Genomic DNA, 12,642 nt, shown 5'->3' on the forward strand with positions numbered 1-12,642 from the left:
GTTAACTATCCTTAGAGACTGAGTGTACAGATCAGTCAAAAAGGGGCTGTAGTCATAACGCCTAAACTTTTACTTTATTTACATTTTAACAATCTGTAGTTTCTAAATGGTTTAAAATAAAGCAAAATAGCTTATATTGCTCATTTTAGTTTTTAAAAATCTATCAAATTATGCAATTTTTGAAAATTTTAAAAACTATTAAAATTAGTGTTATGTGCGTTGTTATTTTAAGAAATGAGGTATATTTTTAATTTACTTTAGATACAAGACATGTTTAAGTCTTTACATGGCAATAAAACCTATTTATCTCTCTTATTTTTTGAAAGTGTATTTGGGATAAAGCCTGGAGTCAACAACTGTTTCACTTTACCACTTGGCACAAGTTGGTGTAAAATTGATAGTTGTTTGGAGCAGTTAGAGTTACAACCCAAGCTAAGTCTTTGAATAGGTGCATAAGACATTGCCATAGCAAAATAATTATTTATTGAGAAAAAAAATTATTATATTATCAACTATAAAAATGTTATATATCACATGATTCTTTCATCTTCCATCCCTATGAGTTCTTGTTGAGTGATACATACATGCAAACAATGAACTATGAACCTGGTAATAAAAACACTGAAAATCTCTATTTAAATTTAACTTACTGCTGTATGACACATAAAAATGAGATATAATACTTAAGTATATATACGCAATATATATATATAAGCAATATATACTAATTATATACTTACCTAAAAGCTTTAAAATTAATTTCAAATGTAGTTCAATTTTCTGAGCAATACATAATTTAAATGTTTGCTTAATGTTCATCAATATAAAATGCAACTATGTCGTGAAAATTACAAAAAAAGATATTTATGATTTCCTCTAAAACTTATTGAATGACAATTTCAAATAGTTACCCCATAGTAAGAAGTTTCGATATATATTGAAGGAGGATGATTTCTTACTTTTATTGTAATTGTAATATATTTTATTTAAAGACTTGTTGAGTATCGAGAAACCACCACTGATGAAAATTTTCTTCACTTATTAATGGGAAAATTATAAATTTTGAAATAAAAATAAAATGCTATATTTTTAAATGTTTTTATTTTTCACTTAGAAAATTTTTTTGACATTTATACGAGTCGTCAGCTGATTCTGACGTTGCCGGTAAAAATACATCCATGATTATCGGCTCCCCTTCTCTTAAGGGAATAGACATATTGTGTATAACATTCCATAAAATATAGATAATAAATACATATAATTATACATAAATAAATATATAAATAGATATTTGATCAAAAATAACTCGGAACTGTTCCGAACCACGCCTACGGCAAAATGTTAAGAATTGTTGACGTCACTGGTAACGTCACGGTCACATGGTGGATAGTTGACAGGTGTCAGTACGTTTAGCTTCACCATTTTCTTTTAGTCGCGGTGGTCCTTGTAGCTTTTAAAGCGGTAAGTTTTCCCGTATTTTTTTAAAAATTGGTTTTAATTAATTCGCTTTGTTGCAAGAAAGTAAATGTATTCACAATTAACTTCAAAATGAATTATTACATGCAACAAAATTTTCGCCATCAAAGTATTTTATTGAAATTTAGCAAAAACTACAGTGTATGTTTCGCTTATGTAACACGTTGTGTTAACAAGCAAATTTTAAATATTAAGGGAAATTATTGAAAGGATTACGAAGATAACTTGTATTTAAAGGCTTCTTCTTACTGTAAACTCTTTTTTTTTAGTTAAGGTTTCCTTTAATTGTATTTATTGATCTTTCAAGAAAATCAATTTGTTACACTTTATCACTCTTCTAGGGCATGATTTTTGCTTAATAATTAAAGATAATATTGTAATTACTTAACTTTTTATCTTAAAGGCGACACAATATGACTTCAAATCATATTCCAAGTTCACAAAAATTGCATAATATGGTCCAAAATTAACCAGAATTATGGCACATATTATTCCATGCCAGCCAAGGTTATAGGTGTTAAATGATTTTCCAAATTTATTGGAGTATTTTAAGACTAATCCGATTTTTTTTTAACGTGATATTAAATTTATTTTGCTTGGACAATGGTATAATCGATTATACTTTCAAAAAAATATCAATTGAGTTATCATTGTAACAATGTGTGATACATTTTTGGCATAGGTTTTTACCACTCAAGCATTTAATCATCATCAGTATCTATTCCAAGGTGCCCTATATCATCATAACTACATAATAGTATACCTAATCAAAGGAGCCTGCCAACTGCATTTAATTTTTCTCTCATTTATAAGTAAGTACTCAAGTATTTAACATGTTTCAATAGTGACATGGTGCTTTAGTTTCATCTAATGTTACAGTTTACATTTTGGTTCATATTGCTTCATAATTCTTTAGAACAGACACAGTTCACATTCACTAAGAAGAACATTTTATATAGACTTAAATAACATTTTCTACTTATATTGCTTCTACTGTTTCATATTTTGTTGAACAAATGATATCCATATTGTAATTGTGAGAATTTCATTCACTAGTTGTTTTAAGTTAAAAATCAGGTTGTTTCATTACAGATTAGTAAATAACAGTAACCACTGTAGGAGTCAAAAACTCCGCAAAAATATCTTAAATATGTTTGATTTGGTTCATGAAATTCTTCTTTGAGTAAAACTCATAAATCAATTCCTGCCTTAATCCTTGTTAAATTCAGCAGAACTTCAGTGATACACATTATTATACTCCACTAAATTAGTAATTTATGAATGTTGGCATTAAAGCTTTAATTGTCGCTACTAGTTTTTACTACTTATTGTTAATAGTATAAGCAGTCTCAAAACAATTTATATTTAGGAAAGTTTTTGATATACTAGTGATTTTAATAGGTGTTAATTAGAAAGTACCTAAATCATGTGATTTACAGGTTGCACCTTTTTTATCTAATCACATTTTATCCCATAGTTTGTTATTACAAATTAAATATGAAACAAAGTGTCTTACCTAAATACACCTATACTATGCACCTTACTCCTATCTGTGAATTTCATTGATGTGACTTTATCTTGGATTGTATTTTATTAGTTTGGCCAGTAAACGAAAGGTACACCCCCTTATTTTTCGGCAAAAAAATGTCTAAATTTTTGTCTTAATATATAGAATAAGCTCTGGAAATAGTGGCTTAGACTTTTGTAACACCCTTCATACTTTTCAAATTCAAATAGAAAATCAAAGGATCTTCTGATTAACTCATGGGAAAAATTGATTTTTCATATTATTCATTTTCTTTTACAGGGTTAGGTTACCACTGTCTAACCTTTAAGGTAACCCCTGAACATCATGGCGTTTTTCTCCTCATTGCTTCCAAAGGCATGGTGCCAACCAACTGAAAGCACCCCTGCAGCACCACAAAATCAGACAGGTAAGATCGTAGTAGTAACAATTTCATTAACTGCCTGTTTTACACAAAAGATCAGACATTTTATTGTGAAATAACAATAAGCACAGTAACAACTGACAAAAAAATCTGTTATGATAAAATATCAGATCAAATACGTAGCTGTTTCACATATCAAGTGCCATGCAACCACATCTTGCCTCTCCAAACTCTTACCTGTTTAGGCTTAGGCCCAACCTTTTCACTAACCGTATCAGTCGATATTTCTTTTTTACTTCATATATTCAAGTTTTATACAGAGTGTTTCAGAATGGTCCAGCACAATTTGAAGGAATATTATATGGTTACTTGATCTCTCATGTTAGACAAATTAATATTCGTGTGATCGAATACTGTGAAATTTATTTGATTTAAAAAAAATGGTGTAAAAAGAATCAAGGAATCACGAAATTCCGGGAAAAAAATCTGAAAATCTTGGAGTTCGTAGATTTGACTGATATATGACCTTTTTTCTTTAATTTGTAATAGAGAATACATGCCTCAAATAGTGCCGTGCAATTCTGAAACACCCTGTATATTTAGAATATATCTCAAGCTTAATTAATACGTAGCAAGATCTTTGTTATTCATCAAACAGTTATTCGGTTTTTCCAAATAATTTACTTTAACTTTACTCCTGAGTCATGACTCGAATAGCAAAGACCAGAAAGTCTGAGACTCTTCTTGCACATTCGTGACGTGGGTAAAATGGAGGTCCGTAGAGAGGAAATGAAGATCCATAGTCTATGGCTTTACAACTAAATATATATTAAACGCCAAGCAAAAAGTTTCGCATCAAAGTTTTATGTCGCGCTGCCCCACATTGTTGCCAGACTTCAGAACAAATCTTTGAGGCGATGTAATTTGTTTCTGGTCAGTCAATCGTAAGATTTAATAAAAAAATGTTTTTAATTAAAGAATTTTATTGTTGTGTAAGTGAGTAAAACTCGGAGAGATATAAGAGCAAAAATCGGCAAAATCGCCAGTATTATAAGATATCTCGCAAATAATCAGAACATAAACAAACATGGGTTTGCGATTAGCGGCAACCCTGTCGGTTTCAAATTTTTCCAGTGATTGTTTTTATCTCATTAGAATGATCGAATTTTTACCGAATGACGTAACACCAAAACAAATTTCTGACCATATTTTATTAACTTATGTACCTTTATGACCAAATTCACTGTATTTTTAATAATTAATACGTTTTACCTTCGTATGATAATGATAACTAAATTAGTTTGATACACATGTTGTGTATTGTTTCCGAAATAAACATATGTATATATATACGTATATACGTATATATAACGAAATAACATGACCAATGTGGTCATGTTATTTCGTCATAGATGACGTGCAAGACTTTTTGTTTGGCGTTTACTACAGGTACTTTATACTGACCCCCCTAAATTAACAAAAAGATATTTTTTAACTCCGCTCCCTGCAAAGAAGGTGGATCAAAAGCGGATTTGCCTGAAATTTTTATTTGTTTTCAGTGCATTTATAAACCCCATTTATGGCTGCCCTAGCCATAAGTGTTAAAAATAAATGCGAAATAATAATGTAAATTTCAATGTGGCTACCTGATACATTTTTGGTAGTTACTATTTCACGTTACAAACATTTTCCACAGTTTATTCCACGGCATTTTTTGTAAATTTTAGAAGAGAAAGTTAGTCATGTCATTCATATTCTATTGGCAGCGAAAAGTAGTCTATTCGCATTCGATTTATTATTAAGTTATTGAAAGTATATAAGATTAAGGTATTTGGTTCTCAACTTTACGTATACTTTAAAAACAAACATCAAACAGAATAACAGCACTGACGACATAATTACGAATATTCAGATGAACAGGGCTGAACCCACAGTTCTTGAACCTCATATATCTGACTATCTGGCTGTAAGACTATGAGCATTTATAAAGAAAAACTTCAAAATTTTCGGCATTCAGCTTTGCAGAAATAAGATCTTCCATCCAATTACTAAATTTATGGGGGAGGTAATAATTTATTGAAGTATTCTTTTACCAGGCCTTGTAAAATCTCTTGTTGCCGGAAGACAAATCGCGGCTGCTGCAGTTGCTGAAGGGGACAGCTGCGAATTCGCATCACTTCATTATTTCGCCCTTTGCGGGTTAGGAGGTAAATTGTCCTTTATATTAATAGGTAATTTAACTTATTATAAAATATACATTTCAGGAGTTCTTTCTTGTGGTATCACTCACACTGCTGTAGTGCCACTCGATCTGGTAAAATGTCGTATCCAAGTCGACCCTGCCAAATACAAATCTGTGTTTAATGGTAGGTCAATATTGTTATCAACATAAAACTCAGTTAAGTCTCAATTACACTCTTTGCATATAGGATTTAAAATTACTCTAGCTGAGGATGGAGCCAGAGGATTGGCTAAAGGATGGGCCCCCACTTTCTTTGGTTATTCCGCCCAAGGTTTATGCAAGTTCGGTCTCTATGAAGTCTTTAAGGCAAGTGCTGTTTTACAAGCTTAGGCTTGTCTAGTAACATACCAATTTTTAAGCCTGTCGGTTTAATATTTATAGGTGTGGTACACCAATCTTATTGGAGAAGAAAATGCGTTCTTATATCGTACTTGGTTGTACCTTGGCGCATCAGCCTCTGCTGAATTCTTCGCCGACATCGCATTGTCTCCTATGGAGGCTGCCAAGGTTAAAATCCAAACGACTCCCGGCTTTGCCAACACATTGAGGGAAGCCTGGCCCAGAATTATGAGGGAAGAGGGTAAGTTTATTGTAACACTTAGTATTCATAGTATTTGATATGATGTATGGCATGTTTAACTGGTTGTTCTTTTAAAACCGGTCACCTTGTGTAGGGACATATGGAAAACATGAAAATAGAATACTCTATCTCAATACTTTAGTTATGTACTAAATTTGCCTGATCTCAATGAAATACACTGTCGCCAACATTTCTTTTTGCCTAAGCAGCTTATTCAACATTGCAGGTGTAAACGGTTTCTACAAATCTCTGGTTCCTTTATGGATGAGGCAAATTCCTTACACCATGATGAAATTCGCATGCTTCGAACGTACAGTTGAACTATTGTATAAATATGTCGTCCCCAAACCTCGGTAAGCATTAAGATTTTTCACATAAAATTGATACTTAGTATTAACCCGTCTTTGGGCATATTGGACTTCCGAGAAGAGTCAGAGCCCAAATTCTGCGTTAAATGACTATATTCATCTTGACACACAAAAACGCAGAAGCATTTTAGTTATTGTTGTCCTCAATTCAATAAAGTTAATTACTTTTTAAAATTAGGGCTGATTGCTCCAAACCTGAACAGTTAGTGGTTACATTTGCTGCTGGTTACATTGCTGGTGTGTTCTGTGCCATTGTTTCCCATCCGGCTGACACCGTTGTCAGTAAATTGAACCAAGAAAAGGTAAGGGTTACATATTAAACTTATTGTACTTTCTAATAACATTTATTCATTCTGCTTCTTATGTCATCATCTTCTTTACTAACTAATTGTCACAATTGTAGTTATCATGTAAACTTAAATAAATTATACAATTCTAAATTCAAGTTAACTAATAATAAAATCAACAAAATAATTTACTATAATAAACATGGAATTTTCAGGGATCTACAGCTATAGAAGCAGCCAAGAAACTAGGTTTCGCCGGCTTGTGGAAAGGTCTCCCACCCAGGATAGTCATGATCGGTACCCTTACCGCACTTCAATGGTTCATCTATGACGCCTTCAAGGTATATATACATTATTTTGTGCTTCTCAGGGTTTTCTTGATTAGTAACACTTAATTACCTTTCAAGTAAATTTGAACATTAACCAAGTTTAGAACCAATAAAAATTAGGTTCCTTGTCTTATAAATACATTAAAGGACACTGTAACCCTGAAATAACACTTCGGTTTTGCTGTAGGTTGCCATGCGTATGCCCAGACCACCACCACCAGAAATGCCCGAGTCATTGAAAAAGAAGCTTGCTGTTGAGGGCAAACAGGCTTAAGTCACAGCTGAACTAGATCAAATATTTAATTTATAAAATTATTTAAAAATTTCGAAAATTCCAATGTCTTTATGATGTAAGCCCGGTTTTAGTATTTGTTAAGTTCCAACTACCAAATAGTTATTGTTGAAGCAGTATTGAGACAAAGATATTAGTAACGATTAGGGAAGAAAAGTTGTGGGAAGCGGCGTTACTCAAAATTGTGAACTCTAAATTGTGACATTCATTGTTATATCTCTGTTCTGTTGTTTTAGATTGTACATATAGACATCAAATATACTACAGCGGTATTAATTCCATATTTAAAACCTTATTCCTTAAGTCGTTGTTCGAGATCTCGCATGTGCCCACATTAGGTTTCCGTAGTAGTCCCTTTACGGCTTAATTAACTTCTAAAGGTCCAGATAAGTACGTCTCCTATTGCTACCTCCGAAACGGTGAAAGTTACAAAATCGTTTAACTGGAAAAAATATGCCATTTTTTGCACTTAAATTGGCGTTGCAAAATTACTTTCGATTTGTAAAATTTTGTGAAAAACGTAAAATTGTCAAATAGAAGTAAATGGTTCATTTATAATTAATCTATTATTTCCCCAAGAACCTTAATATCACTACGATGTAATGAACACAGTAGTCCTTGATGGCCGAGGGTCATCGGCAGGATAATGGGGATTGAGGATTGTTATTGGATTGAGTGAAATCATTGATATGACAGCTTTCTACATGGAAACTCCTAAAATTAAGTGACATACGTCACATCGAACAAACAGACGTCATTCATATATGCAAGAAAAGGGCTAATGCCGTGAAAAACCGGGGGAGCACGGTTTTTACCAGTAACTGATAAAAAAGATACACCCCGCATTGTAAATCTTTATGAAATTTGGCTTGTAGTTAAAGTTAACAGTAGGTTAATAGTTTGGCCCCTGGGAAACTAAAAATATTAAAACCTGCCCTGTCAAGGAAAACACATTTGTAGTAAACTGCGAGGAAAGGGTGTACAGTATGTCGATTATTTTCCGTCTCTCTCTACACGTTTTGAATTTTTCTTTTATTAATTGAGTGAACTTCTTGGTTAGATCTTTTTACATTTATTTAGTTCCCAGATTTTAACCGTTTTGTTGTATTATTACATACACATTCCCCTTATAGAAAATGACCATAAAATTAAATCCCCATTAATCGATTGACATCAACTGATTGATTACTGAGTACTTAACGAACTTGCCAAAATGCTAAAAATGTCTGGAAAAGAATCATGTTTATACAGCGGCAGTCATTTAATTCCGATATTTCTTGGAGAGGGTTACACAGATGATAGAAATTTGACTATAAACATATTAGATTTTGAGGATAAACTGGTAAGTAAAAGCACAAAAAATATAGACACTTAGATAGAAATTGGTCAGCATGTAACATCTGGTACCACCACTGGACCACATTAAGGCAGAACTTATTAAGCCAATACGTGATTGAACTGATTTATAATGGGTATCTTATAAAAGAACTGCCACTAATTTCAAAGAAATATCAGTTTAATAATGTGTGAAGAGTTCAATACCTTTGGCAGGGTTTGAACCAGAGACCACTAGCTTCTTGAGTTCTTACTGTATCAACTAAATTACAAAGGTACACTGCTTTGTTGACCCTATAGAGGTACCCTTCTTCCATACCTTTAAGGCGTCAGTTAAGCAGTGGAAGATATTATAAGGAAAGGGTTAGCATTTATAACTAATAAGCTGCTCATTCTTTGCACTATATCTAACATTGTTAAATAAGTTAATCTGACTTAGTGTAGAAGTCAGTTTAATATGTTCTGCCATAACCACCTCTTAATAACATCCCTATGTGTGAAAAATCAAACTTCCCTGTTATTCATACATGCTACTTCATGTATCATATACAAGCTATGGAGCTATTTCATAGGTTGTTATTGATGTTCAAATGCATCATTTTATAAGCTTTAGTTATAGACAAAATTACTTAAAAACCCTACTAAACTAAAAATAGAAGATTTTGCTCAATGACTTATTAAAAAAAAAAATTTAGAAAAGCTTTGATTCCTTGTGTTTTAAAAATTATGACCTTTAGTACTAAGACTAGTTTCATTAAATCATTGTATATTAATCTCAAGTAACTATTCTAGAATAATGTACAGACCTTAACAAACACCCTGTGTATCATTTAATATTTAGATGAAGAAGCTTTGCCTTATCATAATTCCTTCTCTTTTAGCAAATCAAACTTCGGGATTCATCTGATCATTCCTTCAACTTTACAGAATATATCGATCCAGGAGATTTTGAGTTGTTACGACACAAACAGTCACTGGACATAAATTATTCAGAGTTTAAGACAAATGTGGTTGATATGCTGAATCAGTTCAGAAAAAAGGAAATGTATATTTATTAGAGGTATATTTCTTTATTTATAAATTAATCACAGTATTGCTACCGCAGGTTCTTGAAATGCGAGTTATATGACAAGAAATGCACAATGGTGTTCTTTACAAAATCCAAAATAAAAAGCATAATTTACCTCACATTAGACTTACGGTTAACGGATCAAAAGGAGATTGTCGCTGAGATGTATTTGGAAATTGATAAACTACAGGTATTATAAGGATATGAAGCGTGTAAAAGATGTGCTTATTGATCTATAACATTTAGGGTTTGAACAAGAGGCTTCACAATCAGTTATTAAAGATGCAACAAACGGTAAAAGAAAGAGAGCTGGAGATTCAGAATCTCCAACAGGCAAGACAGTCAGTTGTGGAAAAATTTCATAAAGTTAGTAATTATTCTTTGCATTGTCCTTTGCAAAATTATTAGTGTGGAACTTGCCTGGAAGATAAATTCTTTGAAAATAATTTTTAACAGAGATTATAGTGTTCACTTTCATGCAGTAATCCTACCAGTAAAGTTAGCAACACACTAATGATGAAGTTTATAACATTTAAACAGTAATAAATTCTCTGGATATGTTACAGGATCTTGCGAATGTTGACCAATTATTCACCATGAAATGTAACCAATTCCAAAGCAGCTTGTTTTATAAACTAAGTAGATTTAAAGATAAAATAGTTGAGCTGCAGAAGAAAGTAGATATTTTAAAGCAAGAGAACCACTTGAAAGCCAGTTCTAGTGACCGGTTGATCAAAACTCTGGAAACTTTGAGATTAGAGAATATTGATTACAGTACCTCAATCGACAGCTTGAAAAGAGAAAATACTTCACTAAACATTTTAAGGGTGACCTTAGAACGAAATGTGGCAGATTTGAAAAAATCGCTGGAGGACACTCAAAATCTTCATCGAAATTTTGAGATAAAGAAGGTATTAAAGGTTTCTGAGTAGTTAATACTTTCAATAATGTTTGTTTAAATTTTAGACTGAACTAGAAACAGATTTAGAAAAGCTTAGTATTATAATTGCACAGAAAGACAGTAAGATTAGTGAACTCTCAAAAGACCTTGTTCAAGCCAACAATATGATCGTAAGATTTAGCAATGAGTGTGATACTAGAGATCAGCAGGTAAGTCCGTAATAGAGCCTATATAAAATGACTATTAAAGATGCTGCACATACGGGGATGTTCTAAATTAGAACAGTTAGAAAAAAGGCTAAATTGAGAGTTTTTTTGTGTTTGAATGGGCAGTTAGAATAACTTGAAAACCGCAAAATTCCAATTATTTCCAGAGATATCTTGAAAAAACCGAGTATTCAGAATTTTATTTTTCGCAAATCTAAAAAGATTGTGCAGTGTACAGTATAATGAATTTGGTTTAGAGTGGGTGATTCGCTCCCGCATTTATCGACACATTTAATACAATTAATGAAATTTCGTTAGATTTGTAGTTTTCTTTACTTCGTTCAATTTTTCATGATTAACTTAAATATATAAAAGTAAAAAAATTATAATTTAAGAAGAGGATAATTTCAGCTTCACGAATATGAAGAAGATGTCACCATTAAGGAGAAAATTATTATGGACCAAAAGTGTCAAATAAAACAGATTTTAAATTCATTTGAACAGTACAAAGTGGATTTCAATTTCGAGAAATTTGAAGACACGAAGCGGAACCTTCTCATGTCACAGAAGAATGTAGACGATTTGAAAGAAGAACTTCGCAAGCTGAACAAAAGTAAGAAATTGTAAAAATAAAATATTTAGTAAACTTTTATTTGAAAAACAAATTCATTGGCCACATTCGACAGATATAACATTTGGGCAACTATTTTAATTTCCCGATAAAAATGGCATCAACTTACATTTAAACATAGTTGACTGAAGAGTAGCACTTAATAAAAATCCCAACAGTTGCACAACTGTCGACTTTGTCGAACGGGGACAACGTATTTTAACATTTTACGTATTGATTTTCATGTTCAGATATTTTATTTCAGTAAATGCCATTCTGACACAAAAAGTGAGCCAAGCTGGATATTTAATAAAGTAGTGAAAGTGTAACCCAGCAAACAGAAACGTACCCGATCTACGCGTCAAACGTACAGTGCAGCAAATTTTCTTACGGGCCGTTATTAATATGTCCGGGCCAACAGAATATATAGATTTATGCGATAATTCGTAGACATTTGCGGTTTCAATACAGATACTGGACTGGAAATCTATCGACATTACCCGAACCTATAGATTACTGTACAAAATGTGTAATGGCGATACACAAGATAGTAGATGATTACCATTGCAGTTTGCCTATATTTCGCTGTAAAGGGCTTTCACACTACCATAGGTTTATGTTTGCTGGGGATGAGTGAACAAAGTTTTTATATCTACCTAGTAGTAAAACTAGTTATGTAAGTTTAGGTTTTTTTACACAATTATTGGTGTGAAATATAAATGCATTGGTATAAAGATCTGAATATTATGAATAAAGTGATGTTTGAGTTTATTTTTTATGAATATATTGTTTGATTTATTTTATATTATTTGTCTTATTTTCTCCTAGATGCCGATGGACATTTTTTGAAGAATTTTAAATTTAGAGCATAGCGAAAAACATTATTTAAAGTGTGAGTATAGATGATTTGCAGTCAAAAGTAGATAAGTCGACAAAATCACTATTTCATTACACTGCACATGCAGGGTCTTCATTAAAAATAGCGACAGATACGAATATGAGAGGTAAAAAAGTTTGTAGATTGACAGAAAATTTATGTACTATTTGGGAAAGAACGA

The 12,642-nt window shown here is 32.1% G+C and overlaps 3 protein-coding genes across 4 annotated transcripts in view; 2 read left to right on the plus strand and 1 right to left on the minus strand.

Annotated features, from left to right (window-relative positions):
• Positions 1-850, minus strand: part of tweek (transmembrane protein KIAA1109 homolog tweek) — a 31,474-nt gene extending 30,624 nt beyond the window's left edge. The window contains exon 1 of the mRNA XM_066395888.1: positions 741-850. The gene's annotated coding sequence lies outside the window, so the exon portion shown is untranslated. The remainder of the gene's footprint in view (positions 1-740) is intronic.
• A 463-nt stretch (positions 851-1,313) lies between these two features.
• LOC136412345 (solute carrier family 25 member 3-like) lies at positions 1,314-7,739 on the plus strand. Of its 2 annotated transcripts, none has more exons than XM_066395392.1 (10): positions 1,314-1,461; positions 3,284-3,410; positions 5,462-5,572; positions 5,630-5,731; positions 5,795-5,913; positions 5,989-6,187; positions 6,414-6,540; positions 6,734-6,857; positions 7,058-7,183; positions 7,359-7,739. In XM_066395392.1, exons 2-10 carry the CDS (start codon positions 3,329-3,331, stop codon positions 7,443-7,445), a joined length of 1,077 nt encoding a protein of 358 aa, XP_066251489.1. In that variant the 5' UTR covers positions 1,314-1,461; positions 3,284-3,328; the 3' UTR covers positions 7,446-7,739. The 2 variants fall into 2 exon arrangements, with proteins under 2 accessions (XP_066251489.1, XP_066251490.1); XM_066395393.1 differs by lacking the exon at positions 1,314-1,461 and adding an exon at positions 2,222-2,288.
• An 843-nt stretch (positions 7,740-8,582) lies between these two features.
• LOC136412645 (spindle assembly abnormal protein 6 homolog) lies at positions 8,583-12,260 on the plus strand. The gene is made up of 8 exons (XM_066395784.1): positions 8,583-8,805; positions 9,680-9,843; positions 9,904-10,057; positions 10,114-10,233; positions 10,434-10,778; positions 10,834-10,977; positions 11,386-11,587; positions 11,850-12,260. The coding sequence occupies exons 1-8, from the start codon at positions 8,677-8,679 to the stop codon at positions 11,900-11,902; spliced, it is 1,311 nt and encodes a 436-aa protein (XP_066251881.1). The 5' UTR covers positions 8,583-8,676; the 3' UTR covers positions 11,903-12,260.
• Positions 12,261-12,642: the final 382 nt, after the last annotated feature.

The sequence above is a fragment of the Euwallacea similis genome, chromosome 12, assembly GCF_039881205.1.
Source record: "Euwallacea similis isolate ESF13 chromosome 12, ESF131.1, whole genome shotgun sequence".
NCBI lineage: Eukaryota > Metazoa > Arthropoda > Insecta > Coleoptera > Curculionidae > Euwallacea > Euwallacea similis.